The following is a 16,814-nucleotide window of genomic DNA, read 5'->3' on the forward strand; positions in this document are numbered from 1 at the left end:
AATGGACAATCAACTTGGAGAGGCAAGGCAGCAATAGGTGAGGTAGTAAGACTGTGTGATGTGAGTGGGCAGGATCCTCTGCTTCCCATGAGCTGTCATTTGAGATGGGGAATTCACCCTACGTCCAGGGAGGGCTTGTCCTCCATTTCAGTGCTAGTAAAACTGTTACTGTGGTATCTTCTGTAATCTCAGAAGCAACTCTTGATTAACAAAAACTACATATTTGGCCTTTAGTGATACCTATTGACAAGGCCAGACATCCTTCTCTCCAGCCCACATTGCATTACATCCACAGTGAATTAGGTGTGTAAGACTACCGTACTTGCGGTACACTGATGGAAACACTGAACTAGACTCAGGGAGGTTCATCTTCAACCTTGAAATCCACCAGGTGACTTTGGATTAGTCACTGTTTATTAGCCCACACACTCTTACTAGCTTTGTTGTAAGGTTTTGTTTCTGTTCGTTTGAGGAAGAGTGTATACTGCCTAGAACTGTTTGTAGGAACAGCAAGGTACAGTATAACATAAATAAAATTTGGCACGTCACCACTCAACCAAGTATGAAAGTTTGCTATTGCCATCTAGTGGTTCATGTTTATAGGTAATAAAAACTGTTTTATTCCTTAATATTACAGGATGTGCCTTCTCATAGAAACCCGATGAAGATTTGCTCATTGTACAGCACAATCACATTCCCCTGCATGTTTACTCAGACATCTCACAGTGTTCAGTGGGCCTTGTTGCTAGATATATATGTAAAGGACAGAAGGCTTAATTACTTTCAACTCCATATTGTTGAGGATTTTCTATTTCTTCTGTGATTAGAGCTATCAGTGTAGCTTGCCCTGAAACAATATTTGGACAGAGTCTTGGATTTGACAAGAAGCCATGTCTTTCCATGTGAACTTAACAGTAAGAAGATAAAGGCCCTTTTTTTTTCCAACATGGAAAGCCCCCTTTTGTTAGAAGAGGAAGGTATTTTTTTGACATGCATGGAAGTCCCAGCCTCACTGTCATTACGTGCTTTACTTCCAAACTGTGTGCATTCAGTGTAGAGATCTGAAGGGCACTTCTAAGTGAATTCAAGTAGAATATCTTTAGAAGAATCCTCCTGTAATCAGGAAACTTTATATTCTCAGAGTTCTCCTTTCTGGTCAGGGAAAATTCTAAATACGTTAATCTGAAAATGTCTAGAATCCCTCTTTAGAATTTTATGTTGAATGCATAGAAGATAGAATTGAAACTGACATATGAAAAGATATGGGAATGGTGGGGTTGGTGATACATGCATGCTCCTCACTTTAAACCCACAAACATTCACTCGAAATAAATAATCCATAAATAAGGCTCTTGTTTCTGTGTCTGACTCAAACTGCAGTCTCTTCATTCCAGACACCTTGATTATCTCATATTTGGCAGGATGAAGAGATAACTTAAGAGACAAATATTAGAAAATGCTGATAAGCCTCCAGAGATTTCCTTCCAAAGGAAGCCAGCCCTCACTAAGTGCAGTTTCTCTGAAAGTTTAAATGCTTTAAATGCTGTGAGTATAATACTCTTCAATTATGTAGTTCAGATTTTAAGTTCTAAAAACAGTAGATTAACTTTTGAGATACTTTTTCTGTGGATTTAAATTTAAGGGGGAGTTTTTTGTTGTTTTTTTTAAAATTCTCTTATGATAGGTTTGCCTTAGAATAGCCATAAGTCAAAAATGACTTAGAGGCTCACAACAACAACAAAGTATTGTACAAGCAATGTATGGATTTTCAGCAGTTGTTAACTGCATACACTGGTTTTACTCTCTATAGCTATGATTCTCAAACTTTGGTTCTCCAGATGTTTTGTACTTCAGCTCCCAGAATTCCTGACTGTTGGTGAAGCTGAGGCTCATTTTCTTACCTGACTACCCACCCTACCTCTATTTGGAATTGTTGACATTATGTGATGTCAAGTCAGCTTTGATTTATGTAACTTCATGAATGAGACACTTCCAAGAGGCCATCTAATGAATAGCTTTGCTCAGGTCTTGCAAACTCTAGGCTGTAGCATCCTTGATTGACTGACTGATATCCGACTGATTGCCCCCATCTCTATATAGAATAGCTTATATCTTTCTGAATTTATTTTACAATATTTTTAGAGTCATGCTTTCGGAAAGATCTTTAAAAGTTCATAATGTCTGGCCAGTAGCCTTTCACAACTCCATTCTTCCATTTTTCTCAATTGGGATGGGTAGAGAAGCCTATGGAAAGAACAGCAGTTCTTTTTTGTGTTCAAAGCATGCCCAGATGTTTGTTTTGCGTCAGTAGGAATAGACTGGAAACACATGGTTGGAATACTCTGTAGAGCCAGAGTAGTGTAATGGTTTGAGTGTTAGACTAGGACTCCAATAGACCATGGGTTAATAATAATAATAATAATAATAATAATAATAATATTTATTTGTATACCGCCCTATGGCAAACCAATCCGGGCGGATGACAACAGTAAAATATAAAATATAACAATTAAAAACACTTTATCCCTCCCCCCCTTAAGACAGTATTAAACAGTATAACATATTAAAAACACAATATCAAAGCATGAAAACAACAATTAAAAACTAAAAACCCTGATATCCCTCTGTTGATCCTCAACCATCACTAAGATGGGGCCACGGGAGGAATCAGGGAATCAGGGAACCTGGGCCGGGATGGTTAATCTGGAAAGGCCTGCCGGAAGAGATCCGTCTTGACCGCTTTTTTAAAGCTGTCTAATGATGTTATCTGACGGATCTCATCCGGCAGGTCGTTCCAGAGTTTGGGGGCGACAGCAGAGAACGCCCTCTGGGAGGTCGCCGCAAGCCTAGATTTTAGAGGCTGCAGTAAGTTCCTCCCAGAGGACCGGAGAGCGCGGGGAGGATTATACGAGAAGAGGGGGTCCCTGAGATAGCTTGGACCCAAGCCATTTAGGCTTTAAAGGTGATAACCAACACCTTGTACTGGGCCCGGAAGCTGATAGGCAGCCAGTGGAGGGACCTCAAAACCGGAGTAATGTGGTCCCTCCTAGATGTTCCTGAGACAAGCCTGGCTGCCATGTTTTGAACCAGCTGTAATTTCCGAGTCAAGCACAGGGGTAGCCCCATGTAGAGTGCATTACAGAAGTCAAGGCGTGAGGTTACCAGCGCGTGCACAACCGTCTCAAGATCCCTTACTTCCAGAAAAGGGCGCAGCTGGCGTATCAGCCGAAGCTGATAACAGGCACTCCTGACCGTCGCATTTACCTGATTTGTCATCAGGAGCGACGAGTCAAGGAGGACCCCCAGACTGCGAACACAGTCACTGGAGGAGAGTGTGACCCCATCCAGGACTGGAGGTTGCAACCCAATTCTTGGTTTCGGGGCCGCTACCATGAGCACCTCCGTCTTGTCTGGATTCAGTTTCAATCTGTTTTTCCTCATCCAGCCCATTACCGCCTGAAGACATTCATTGAGAGAAGAGATGCCATCAGAATTCGAGGCCGACGAACGAGATACGGAGAAATAGATTTGGGTGTCATCAGCGTACTGATAACACCCAGCACCATGACTCCGTATTATCTCACCCAGCGGCTTCATATAGATGTTAAATAACATCGGGGACAAAATAGCCCCCTGAGGAACCCCACAAGTGAGGTACCTCTTACTGGAGCTACAGTCCCCGAGCAGCACCCTCTGAGACCTGCCCGAGAGGAAGGACCGGAACCACTGCAAAGCAGTGCCCCCGATACCTAACCCCCTCAGGTGGTCCAAGAGGATGCTGTGATCTATAGTATCGAAAGCTGCTGAGAGGTCTAAGAGCACGAACAGGGTCACACTCCCCCTGTCAATGCTCAGACGCAGATCGTCGGTCAAGGCAACCATGGCAGTCTCAACCCCAAAGCCTGTCCTAAAGCCGGTTTGAAATGGGTCTAGATAATCGGTTTCCTCCAAGACAGCTTGGAGCTGAAGGGCAACCGCCCTCTCAATCACCTTGCTCAAAAATGGCAGCAATGACACCGGCCTATAATTCCTCATATCCAGGGGGTCTAGGGAAGGTTTTTTCAGGAGTGGCCTAACCGCCGCTTCCTTTAAACAAGATGGAATATATCCTTCCCTGAAGGATGCACCGAAGATATCCGTGAGGAATCTCATCAATGCATCCCCCCCTGGACGGCCAGCCATGATGGGCAAGGGTCGAGAGGGCAAGTTGTCTTCCTCACCTTACCAAGCAGCTTGTCCACGTCATCAGTACTCACAGGGGTTAAATCCTTGCTCAGCCATGGAATCCCAGAATTTCTGATTTCAGCTCCCCGAATTCCTGACTGTTGGTCAAGCTGAGGCTCACGCTGGGCAAGTCACACTGTCTCAGTCTTAAATTAAAGCTATGACAAGCCTATTCTCAATCTTTTTTATGAAGGACACCTTATGACAGCCTCACCATGTCACATTTGATACATAACATAACAATGACAAACTATGAGGACATATGGTATGACGTATAACTGAAGCTGGTTTTCCAGACCTTTGAAAAGTTACTTTTTTACTATATCTCTCTAAATCCCCCAGATGGCATAACCTGACAATCGAAAACAATAGCTTTTCTAATCTCTGGATTCTCTAATCTCTTTTCTTTTCTAATCTCTGGAACTAGGGAAGTTAATTTCTGATCAGTACAGACCACTATTCTACTTGGGGTGAGGAACTTACTTATTTCATCATCATCTGTTTCTTTCTTCTAGGCAAAGCCTAAGAAAGTACAGTAATTTCTTTTGACCACATCTCCCAGAGGATTATACTGACTGGGAGATTCTGGGAGTTGTTGTAAAACAAGTAATGTTTCCAGGATCTGTCGTTAAGAACCAGGAAGGAATGTCTTAAAACCTTCCTTTTTTGTCAAGCCTTCCCCCCTGATAAATGAAGCTGTGTATGTTGATGCCATTGATTCCCTGCCTTACCTTGCTGTATGATTGTGTTTTAAATTTGTATAATTGGATTTTATCTAGAGATGTTTTGTAACTCTTTTTTAATGGTTGTAATTGGTTTTCTACGGCTGTAAACCGCTTTGATCTGTGGAAAAGCAGTATACAAATAAATTATTATTATTATTATTATTATTATTATTATTATTATTATTATGACCCTAAGGTCATGGGGTTTTCTTGCCAAAATTTCTTCAGAGGAGGTTTGCCATTGCCATTGCCTTCCCCTGAGGCTGTGAGCATGTGACTATCCTAAAGTCACCCAGTGGGTTTCATGGCTGAGCAGGAAATGAAACCTGCTCTTCAGAGTCATAGTCCAGTGCTCAAATTGTTGTGCCACATCGTGACATATATGTGCATAAATTGTACTACACAGGTGGGATTAATTATTCACCACAGTAAAATTGATGTATTCTGCTTATAGCAGTGGAAAGCAGAATTGTACATACAGCAACACTGGGCATTGAGGTTGCACATTGTGCATAATCAGTTGTGCATTGCACAGTGACACCCAGTCACTGACATATGTGGCACTTTGTTGCTATTCTGCATCGGGGGTGTATAGTTCTGGTACACTTCATTTCACATGTGGATATTTACGCAACACTGAATGAATGTGAGATTGCAGCCTATGTTTGGGCTGGACAAAGAAAGGACTATAGGCCCAATAACTGCTCTGAAGGACTTATATTAAAGAAAGTACACTGTTCATATTAAAGTGGGAGTTGTGCTTCAGTTACACAGACAACATTACACAAAAGAAAGGTAAAAAGAGAAGTCAGGGCTGGAAAAAGGAATAAAAGGGATGAAGATGCAGAAGGGCAATGAAAGGAACAGTACTGGAAATATGTCTTTTAAAAAACATGAGTTTGTGTAATTTGCTATCAGATAATGCTAACAAACAAAACAAAACAAAAATGAGATAAAATAGCTATGAACCTATCTGATTTTAGAGAATACAATGAAATACACATATGCTAGCACAACACAGTGATGCTGTTATTAAGTGAAATCTGCCTTTTCTCCTCTTCATGATTCAGGTTTTACTCCTACTTAATATTCCCTTTGCCTGTTTGAGCTTTGTCTTCAGGGAAATAAAAGAGCATGCAAGCAACACTGCTGTGCCTTCCTAGCAAGTGAGCCAATCAGCTTGATCTGTGTGCTCCAGTATTTTGATGGGCTTTAGTAGAGCTTTACATAAAGCCTCGGTATCAGTCTACAGAGAATCTCAGTGGTTGTAAGACAGAGTGGCTGAGTCATTTCCTAAAAATAGCAAAGAAGACGTCAGCTTAGCCAAAGGCGCAGGCTGATCGCTAATGAAACTTCTGGGTTTTTAACACGTCTGGAGAAGTTACCTAAATTCCAAAACTCCATAATGACAACATAGGTACTTTTATTTACAAAACACAATAAACCAATAGCTTTCCCTTTCTCTTGCAGTAATAATAGTAATTGCCCATGACAGAAACATCTGTGGTCATATCTATACCAATGGAGGTCAGCTAAATCAAGAAACACATGGGAACTGTAGTTCTTTGAGAATAGATAGGTGAAGACCTTGCTCCCACAGGCCCCAAGATTCTTTGCAACATATTATGGCAGTTAAACTGATATAGGATTATTCTATTCATTCATTTCTTTATATCTGTATTAGGGTGAATGTGGCAACTACAGCCACATTTTATCCTCACAACAACCCTCTAAAGTAAATCAAGCAGAGAGAAAGTGATTTGTCCAAGGGAACCCAGAGAGTTACATAGCTCAGGGGAGTCTGAACCTCATTATCTCAAGTCCTAGTCCAACACTGTAACCATCACATCATAGTATCTCTATATAGCTTTTTTTAAAAGTGGACAGGAGTATTTCAAGTCTGTGCTAACTGTCTCTTCTGGAATTTTACTAGTGTGGTGATTCTGTAGCCCTACTCGATCATTTGGAAATATGAAAATGAGAGAAGTACCAGTACATGTGACCACCTTTTACTGAAATTTACAAGAAGAATTCCATAGCATTGAGCCATGGCAGTTAAAGTGGTGGTAAACTGGATTATTTTTGCAGTGCAGATGCAGTCTGACAAATAAAGGCATATTGTGCAAGCCATGATACTATAACAATCTGAACAGTTAATAAAGCCTAATGCACTATTATTTCTCTGCAAATATCCAAAGAAAACTGACCACTTGCAATTCTTTCAGACATGTTAAGCTAAGATTCCTATAATGGAACCCTGCAAAAATGCCAACACTACCAGTCCACATGCGTACCAAAATATTGTACATTTACAAGAAAGCCTTTCTATACATGTACACTTTGTATGCTCCAGGACTCACCTTTGGTACATCAACATATGTATGTAAAAATCCACTTCCACCTTTGATACATGTGCTGACACCATACAAGCATTCAATGCATCATCCAAAAAAAAAAAAAGTAGTCCAGTCAGTTCTCCACATTTGCAGGGCCACATTCCCAGACTTCTGCAAAGAGCTTACAGCTGTGTACAGCCTACGGAGCAGTCAGCTTTTGGAGGCAGTTAGAAACAGCCGTGGCAATCTCTGGTGCTTCCAAAGCCAGAGGTTGTTGTGTGAATGTGCATGCGGCAGCCTCAGGTTTCAAGAGGGGTGTAAGCATCTGAACATCCCCTGATACATTCATTAATCCAACTATATTTTGATATAACCTTAGGCGCCAGCTTGAGCAGACACGGTTATGATGGCATGCATTGTACTGGAATAGGTATTGTGAATGACATGCAGACCCCGCAATGTGGAAAGGTCTGGGGATGGAGGAGCTGCTGGAAGAGTCCTGCTACACACACTACCTTCTGCATTTCTGATGGAAACTGAAAGCCAAAAGATTAGTTTTGTCAGATCAAGCAAGACCTTTCATCACTTGTGCATTGCTAAATACCCCTTCCTGCCCTGTCATTTCTCTCATTCCTGAGGATTCAAGATCTTGTCTAGCTTTAAATCCTGGGATTTGTAGTTTGGAGAGTCCTTAGCATTCTTTGCTAGAAGGCTGCAATGCTGTACTTTAGCCTTCTAGCAGACAATCCAAGTACCTCAATAACCTGCAAACCCAGGATTCCATAGAATGGACTCGTAAAAGTCATGCTACCAAATGGCTATGATTGTGTCAAGTGCTATTAAAAGCCTGTAATTCCACAATAGTGGATACACTCTGTATTATGTAGCAAATTTATTCCTTTATAACTTTGAGGAATACAATACTGAACCATCCATATTAACAACTGCCATACATTGTACAGTTAGTTCTCCACATTTGCAGCTTTGATTATATGCAGATTTGATTAATACATCTTCTCTAGGAATCTCTAGGTCCTCCAGCACAATTCCATCAGAAGATCACCACAGTGTCACACTGGCGGAGCTAGAGATTCCTAGAGAAAATACTTCTTTAGGCATTTTAGATCTTCTACTACAACTGTATTGTCAACCTCTGCCTGATGATGGCCACAGAGATATGCTGGAGGACCTAGAGATTCCAAGAGAGATGTTCTCTCAGGTTAAAAAAAAGAGTATTTTATTATCTTTCCCCTCCACTTTCACAGGGGTCCTGTGCCCCTAACCCCAGTGAATGTGGAGGGCCCCCTGTACTCTTTCTGACTCCTAGAGTACTTCAAGATGTCAACAGGAATAAAGCAACCACCTCGCTATTTAAGAAAAAAATAGTTGGTTAACTTGGCAAACTGACATTTATTTTTGCTATTCTAGTGAGGAGGCAATTCCATCAAGAAGGTAAATTTATTGCTCTGTTGCTTCTGACATTCTTCTTCGTTTCTCTGAGAAAATAGAAACAGAAACAAGGTTGGAGAATACTTTTTATTCTCCACAGCCTCCTTTGTTCCAAGTTTCATTTAAAATCTAAGCAGCTTTAGCTGCGAAATTATGTTCTGCTTTCTCAAGAACAGCTTGTACTATCTGCACCCCTTTTTAAAAAATGTATTTCTCTAAAACTAAAAGCAGAACAAAAAGCTCAAGAGAGAGCTGAACACTGTTATAGGAAGAGACTTTTGTGGGAGTGGTTTTATTTAATTTATTAATCATTTTTACAGTGGTGTGAAACCTTTCCTCTAGTAGTAAACATGACTGGTCCCTACTTTATTGTTACAACAGCACTGTGAGGCAGGTCGTGCTGAGAGACACTGACTGGCTCACAGCCACATCATAAGATCCATGGCTCAGTAGGGAAAAGAATCTTCACTTTTCAAATCTCATACCACACTCTGAACAGATATGCCATATTCTATCTCTAATATTTTATTAGTTTAAAAATATAAATACAGAAACAATTAGAGAGGACCCAACAATCCACCAACTCTCCTTCCCAACCCAAAAGAGGTAGAGAAAAGAGCCACTAGCCATAGCAAGCAGACAGGCATAAGATGCCTTCAGATGGACAGCACCAAGTGCTACAAGCCAAAAGGCACTGGGTATCTATTATGTCTTTCTATTTTTAAATGAATTTTGTGGAAAGGGAAAAAAGACAGAAGTGGTGAGGAAAGGAGGGGCGGTTAACAAATGGAAACAATCTCATCTAGAACCCCCATAAAATGCTTCATTTGAGGCAGGGCAATTCCACAATAAAAAAATTCCTAAAATCCTTTTTCATAACTCATAGTTTCTACCACACAGTCTCAGTCTTCCTTGCCAGTCAGTCCTGCACGTATCTTCATCTAGAGGCCACCATTAGCAAGAGCAAGAAAAAGGGTGAATGCAGAGGAGAAACCTCCAAAATGCAGGACTGTAGCAGGATGAGGGAATGAGACAAAAGGAAACTCAGCATATGGTAACATCTATAGGGTCTCTTATTTGCCCCATTCTCCTAAATAGTGTAAATAGTTTCAGAATTTAGGAAAGGAAATTTTGGACTACAATTGTCACATTGAGAATGCTGGGAATTAGAGTCCACCAAAGTATTATTGAAAACCAGGGAGGTGTGGTGTTCTGCATATTGGGATGTGACCCCAGATACCAGGGTTTGCCTCCCCTTTCAGCCATGATAACCCACTGGGTGACATTGGGCAAGTTCCACTCCCTGAGATCCAAAACACGCTGCAGAAATGCAGTTTGGGATCACATTTACCTCCATGACTCAGTACTAGGGAATGGTGGGAATTATTGCAGCACCAGAATACTCTGACAGAGAAGACTAAATGTCTCACAAACCACAGTTTCCAGAATTTCCTAGCACTGAGCCAAGGATGTTAAAGCCATCTCAAACTGGATTATTTCTGCAGTGTGTTTTGGATCTCAGTCTTGCAGAAAAGTAAAAGCAAATTCTTTTTATACCTTCTATAGTTTCTACCATACAATCTCTGTCTTCCTTGCCCATATCTCTATCTATATAAAATAAATAAATAAATAAATATTAAATAAAATATTTAAATGTGAAATATTAAATAAAGTATTAAATATTAAACATAATATAGGTATTATACTCTTTAAAAACATTAAATAGAAGTTATGGCAAATGACATCTAATAATTTTTCTTTGTTTACTCTAAATTCTTCCATAAAATTTGTATTAGCCATAATTGCCACTTCTTGGTCTTAAATTTTAAAAAATCAATACATTGTTTAGCACACTGTAACATGAGGAATTATAGAAATGTCTGCATTGCTTTATCTGAATCATGTACACATTTGAGTTGGGTCCTAAATGCTATATAGCATATTAAGAGAATTAATATTAAAAAGCTCCAAAGGATAGGAATTAGACAAGTATATTGATGTGAAAAATGTTTTTCCCACATGAGTTAAATAATAATGCCATGCCCCTTTGTTACTGTTATTATGGTTCTTATGGTTCTCATCAGCCGTACCTACTCAATCATAGAATCATAGAGTTGGAAGAGACTGCAAGGGCCACCCAGTCCAACCCCCTGCCATGCAGGAAATCTAATTTAATTTATTTTAATGATATATTTGTATTAATATTATTAATGATGTGTTTTTATATTTTATATTATTTTAATAGATTATTTTGTTTTATTTTCAATTTAAATTTAATTTATTTTAATAATATATTTATATTATTATTATTATTAATCATGTGTTTTTATATTTTATATTATATTAATAGATTATTGTATTTTATTTTCAATTTTAATTTAATTTATTTTAATAAAATATTTTATATTATTATTATTATTATTATTATTAATTATCATGTGTTTTTCTATTTTATATTATTTTAATATATTATTTTATTTTAATAATAAATAAATAAAACCTTTATTCATATCCTGCTCTTCTGTAGCGTCTCATGCTAAAACGTCCACATACATCATAATACATAAAATTACAATATCCCCCCTTAAAAAAGAATTAAATATATTACAATTAAAAGTTTTTAAAATCAATTTATAATCAATTTTTAAATTTATTTTTATTTTAAATTTAATTTATTTTAATAATATATTTTATATTATTGTTGTTCTTATTACTATTATTATTTGTAATATGTTGGGTCTCTTTTTGGGGGAGAAAGGCGGGATAGAAATAAAATCAACCAATAAAAATAAAGGTATCAATGCTATGGTCCCTCTGCCAGTGGAGGGGTGTGTGTGTGTGTGTGTGTGTTGTGGTGCAAGCAGAGGAGCCTCCCTGGGGCTTGGAGGCATTGATGGAGCTGCTGCTTTCTAAGGGGAGGAAGGAGTCTGGCTGGATCCGACATTGCTTCTGCTGCTGAGGCTCCTCTGGCTGCTGGGGAAGGGGCTGGGGGGGGCATGCTCCTCCTCCTCCTCCTCCTCCTCCTCCTCCTCCTCCTCCCAATGCCCTTCTCCCTTGGCTGCCACCTGGGCTGGGCTGAGCAGAGAAGCCTTGAAGGCGGATCCAGCCTTGGCAGCCTCTGCTTCCCTCCCTCTGCATGATTTAAAGGGAGGAGAAGGAAGAGGAGGACCAGTCTCTCTCTCTCTGCCCCCCAGATCCAAAGCCAACCCCCCCCCCAGGCGTTGCCTTCTTTGTCTGGAAGATGTGGGTGAACCCGGAGGAGGTGCTGCTGGCCAACGCCTTGTGGATCACCGAGAGGGCCAACCCTTACTTCATCCTGCAGAGGAGGAAAGGGCATGGAGGCGAGGGAGGCAGCGGAGGCATCGCTGGTAAGGAAGGGGGCAGGGCTGGCAAAGAGGGCAGATTGCACCCTGGATCGCCTTTCGGGGCTTCCTCTGCCCCCTCTGGGCTCAGCTGCCACCCCAGATCTTGGTGCCAGGGCTGTTTTGGCAACAAGTAGCACCCCCAGGCAATCTTTACAAGGGAAAGCCTTTACCTTTCTCCCTTTAGCGTTGGGGGAGCACTGATGCCCTCAGTCCAGCTTTTGAGCCCAACTAGGGTTGCATCCACACTGGAGAAATAACCCATTTTGGCACCGCTTTAACTGCCCTGGTTCCAGGCTATGGGATTCTGGGAGTTGGAGTTGGTTGTGGGCCCAGAGCGGAGCAGAGCCATGATCAATGCCATGATCATTGTCTCGTATAGGCCAGCAGTGCTTGCTTTTGAGCTTGGAAAGCTTACCTCCTTATTATTGTTTCCCCCCTTTTCCATAGTGGACTGGCAGGGCCCTTGGGAGGACTGGAGTTCTGGGACAAATCATGGAAGACGCTGAGATGGTTGTTAGTATTGTTAAATGCCATGTAGGCTGCAGTCCTTGCATCATCATGGTGGTGGTGCTGGTGATGGTTATGATGATGGTTGGCAAAAACCCCAATTGACTTACTGAGATGTACTTCCGTATAATGTGTCACAGCAGGTTTTGGTTCTTAGAGTGCAGTAGTGCTTTTGTAATTTATCTCCAGATGGACTCCGTGAAAGGCTGGTCATTTGTCATCTTACTGGAAACATGCTACACCTGGAGTGCAATGTAGTGAGTTGCCTGAGGTCACAGAGTGCCTTGATTTTGAGAATACAAGGTCTCCCAAGTGCATTTGTTTACTGGAGCATACTGCTTCTGTCTTATATCAAAATAAAACCAGTTCTTAGCCATTTAGCTGTTTGTTTTATTATTTGAAAGGACAGATCCTCTTCTCTGGCCTTACAGCAGCTTCAACGCTGTGAAGGTTAGTCATTTGTCATCTTACTATAAACATGCTACACCTGGAATGCAATGTAGTAAATTACCTGAGGTCACAGAGTGCTTTCATTTTTGGAATAAATACAAGGTCTCCCGAGTGCATTTGTTTACTGGAGCACACTGCTTCTGTCTTATGTCAAAATAAAACCACTTCTTAGCCATCTAAGTTCATTTTATTATTTTAAAGGACACGTCTTCTTCTCTGGTCCTGCAGCAGCATTCCAAAATCTGGTACCCTCCTGGTGTGATGGACTACAACTCCCGTAACCACCCAGCTCTGCTCACTGGGGAATGATGGGAACAGTAGGCTAACACAGCTGGTGGGACAACAGATTGAGGAAGGCTATCCTACCTTAACTACAGTCAGCCTCCCAGTCTCACATAGAACACAACACGGATGGGAAGATAAGTACAAAACCTTGCCACAAACCCAGATGCCCACATATCTACTTGGGAGATGTTATCACAGGGCCTAACTACATCATCTGCAACATTAGAGGTACCTTTACTTGTTCATCCTCTAATGTGATATATGCCATCCTCTATCAATAATGCCTTTCAGCACTCTACATTAGACGAACATGTTAGTTTCTAAACCAGAAGACAAGTGAACATAAATCACACATTAGGAATAGTAATGTGCAAAAATCAGTTGCAGAAGGCTTCAGCCTTCCTGGGCATTCCATCTCAGACCTCAGAACATCTGTACACGAACAAAAAAGCTACAAAAGAAGCTCAGAAAGAGAAACAGGAGAACTGGAATATATCCACAGACTCCAGTCTGTTGACAGTGGGCTGAAGAGTGACAACGGTTTCTTTGTACACTACACATACTGTAACACTAGCTAACACCCCATCTCATGAGGGCTGTCTTGGCCAGTCTGTCACACCTCGTTTCTGGTGCCCATCCAGCATCACACTACATTCCAGTAACTCCCTCACCTTGGCTTTAAGCAACATTTTCTTTCCCGTCTTTGTATTCCAAACTGGTCACCTTATCATCATACCTACAAGTTTTGCATCTCTATTGCTATTCACACATGCAACCAGCACATTCTTAGCTATAAAGGTCTGTTCCTAAGCACTGCACTCCATGCATCTGATGAAGTATACTTAAGTCTGAAAGCATATGCTACAAACTTCTTTGTCTCAGTTAGTCTCAAAAGTGTTACAAGATCCGTTTGCACACTGAGACAGACTAATATGGCTATGTCTTGAATTCTACCTTAAATGTATGGTGCAGTGTGCAACTTTGACTCAATGTATTACTTCATTTCTCCCCAGATTCACATCTATACCTGTTAATGATGACCAGACCCAGGTTCTTGCCATTCTAGAAAGCTCCACTTTAACAAATACTTTTAATGTAAATGATGGTGGATACTGAGGCTTAAATGCAATTGTTGCAACTAGAGTAGAGCTAACTAGAGTAGATCCAGGTAAATCAGAGGGATTTACATATGAGTTGACTTACAATTTAACAGTTGATACAGTGAATCTGCTTTTGTTGCAAATAGCAGTTGAATTTAGGTTTTTGCCTCCAGTTACAGTTAGATATGTAGACTTTTTTCTGCTAGCCCTAAACAGTCAAATGAAGAATTACTCAGATGAGAAAATAGGATTTAAATCCTTTTGCATATGCTTTATATTGACCTGCATGATATAATTCAGGATTGGCTTCAGAATGATAGGAGGAAGGGTCTGGCAGTGATTTTTAAAAATGCAATGTCTCATTTGTGTTTAAAAGGTTTAAGTGAGCCTTAAAGAATGTTAATGCTGTTAGCACCACAGTGTTGTTCATTTTAGCTTGTTCAGAAGTTACTGTGATGTCTCTGTTTTCTGGTGATATCGCTCTTTTTCTGGATATTTGGGATGATACAATCCTGGAAAGTTTTTGCATGTGGGTATTCTGTTATTTATCACTTTTGTCTATTATACTTCATTTCCAGAAATTGACACATTTCTCCCTCAACACTACCTTTTGGTCGTGCAGAGTTGTCAGTTGTGCTGTCATTCCCATGAGTAATTACCAGGCTGGAAAGCACAGAAGTGAATCAGAAATGCCTCTCCAACTTCTGCTTCCCCTTTCCTTTGGTTGATACACTCTATACAAAGTTGTGCATTAGCAGAGAAATTGGTAGAGTGTTTATTAGTAATCTCATGTTCTAACACTGGTTTGCTGTAAAGAAGAGTTTCAAAGAAAAACAGAGTATAAAAAAATCTGGGTCGCTTGTGAAAGGAAAAACACTGTTTGAGGGTGATTGCATCACCAACACAACATTGCAGCTAATAGCAGTACCTCATATACTTGCAGCTTGAAAAACTCACAGCTGAAGAATGACACAAGCGTAGATTTCCTACGTGAAAGACTGGTCATGGATTCAGTGGGATCTACTTTAGTAGAGACTAGCAATTGGATTTATGCCAGTATGTCCAGAATTCCATCCATCTGTGATTGTGGTGCTGTAAAAGAAAGTACAGAGCTTGCGTACATATAGTAAATACATGGCAGCTCCATTCTAACAGAATAAATATTTTGAAGGGTTTTTCCCTAAAAGTTTAAATCTAGTGAAGTCTATTTTGAGCAGGAACAAGGTAGGTGTGTTTCCTCCCCTTTACACTGCAAGTCTATACATACCTTTTTACTAAGATATACCCCCAGACATGGCTTGTATAAGATTATTATCTTGGCTGTCTTTGCAAATTATATCCATTTAGAAGTAAAAAAAACCTAATATAATGCCTAGTTAGAGTCATAAAGATTTTTATGTCATGGAAAAGGCTGCATTATTTTGAATGAAACAGAGCTTGCGTGTAAAAAGGGTTCCTTGCAGCACTGCAGCTACTAGTCATTTCCTGTTAAAATACAAAAGTGTTTATTTCATTGGAAGGAACCATAAAAATTGGTAGAACACATGTTTTGCAGGTAAATGGAGCCGGGATCAGTTTCTGACATGTCTGTTTGGATCTTGAGGCAGAAGAACCAGCGAAGAAATGTGCCCAATCCTGGTAGTACAGTACAACCTTTTCCCTACATTACTGTATTCCTGGTGTCATTGGCCAGCTGGGAATGGTGAGAATTTTAATCTAGCATTTCTAGGTAGCAGCTAGTTGGGAAAAGTTGGGTTAGATAGTACTAGACTAGATGGATAAATTGTCTTAAAGTGATGAAGATACATTTTTGATATCCTAAAGATTAAGACTGGGCAACATTTGGCCCTCCAGACTCCCACCAGCATTTGGCAAGATAACCAGTGTTGAGAGATTATGGGAGTTGCAATTAAACAGCCTAGGAAGGACCCCACATCCTCCATCCCAAATATAGATTATACAGTTGACCCTCCGTATCCATGGATTCTTTATCCATGGCTTAAAAACATTCCAAAAATATATAAATTCCAAAAAGCAAAGTTTGCTTTTGCTATTTTATTTTAATAAAGGGCAGCATTTTAATATGCCATTGTATATTACAGGACTTCAGCATCCGCAGGGGGTCCTGGAACCAAACTGCAGCAGATACCAAGAGCTCACTGGCATTCACTTTTAAGCAAATGTCAAAAATTTCCCAACACTTAAAATTAACTGTAAATTAATCTCTTGTTTTTGTTCTCAAGTGGCATAGAATTGGTTTTTAACCAATTTAATTGTAAACAGTTAAAACCAGTTCCAGTTTGGTTTTCAGAAATAGCTGCTCACATTGTGAATAAATGCTGTAAGCACAGCTTGGAAAGGGTGCTTTTTTGA

General features: G+C 40.2%; 1 protein-coding gene across 1 annotated transcript in view; it reads left to right on the forward strand.

Annotated features, from left to right (window-relative positions):
• Positions 1–11,826: 11,826 nt before the first annotated feature.
• LOC149312951 (TBC1 domain family member 9) overlaps positions 11,827–16,814 on the forward strand; it is a 69,824-nt gene continuing 64,836 nt past the window's right edge. The window contains exon 1 of the mRNA XM_089525758.1: positions 11,827–12,102. Coding sequence (XP_089381884.1) covers positions 11,976–12,102 — 127 coding nt within the window. The 5' untranslated portion in view covers positions 11,827–11,975. The remainder of the gene's footprint in view (positions 12,103–16,814) is intronic.

Source organism: Sceloporus occidentalis, unplaced genomic scaffold, assembly GCF_023333645.1.
Source record: "Sceloporus occidentalis isolate IW3139 unplaced genomic scaffold, rSceOcc1.0.p SCAF_5, whole genome shotgun sequence".
Taxonomy (NCBI): Eukaryota; Metazoa; Chordata; class Lepidosauria; order Squamata; family Phrynosomatidae; genus Sceloporus; species Sceloporus occidentalis.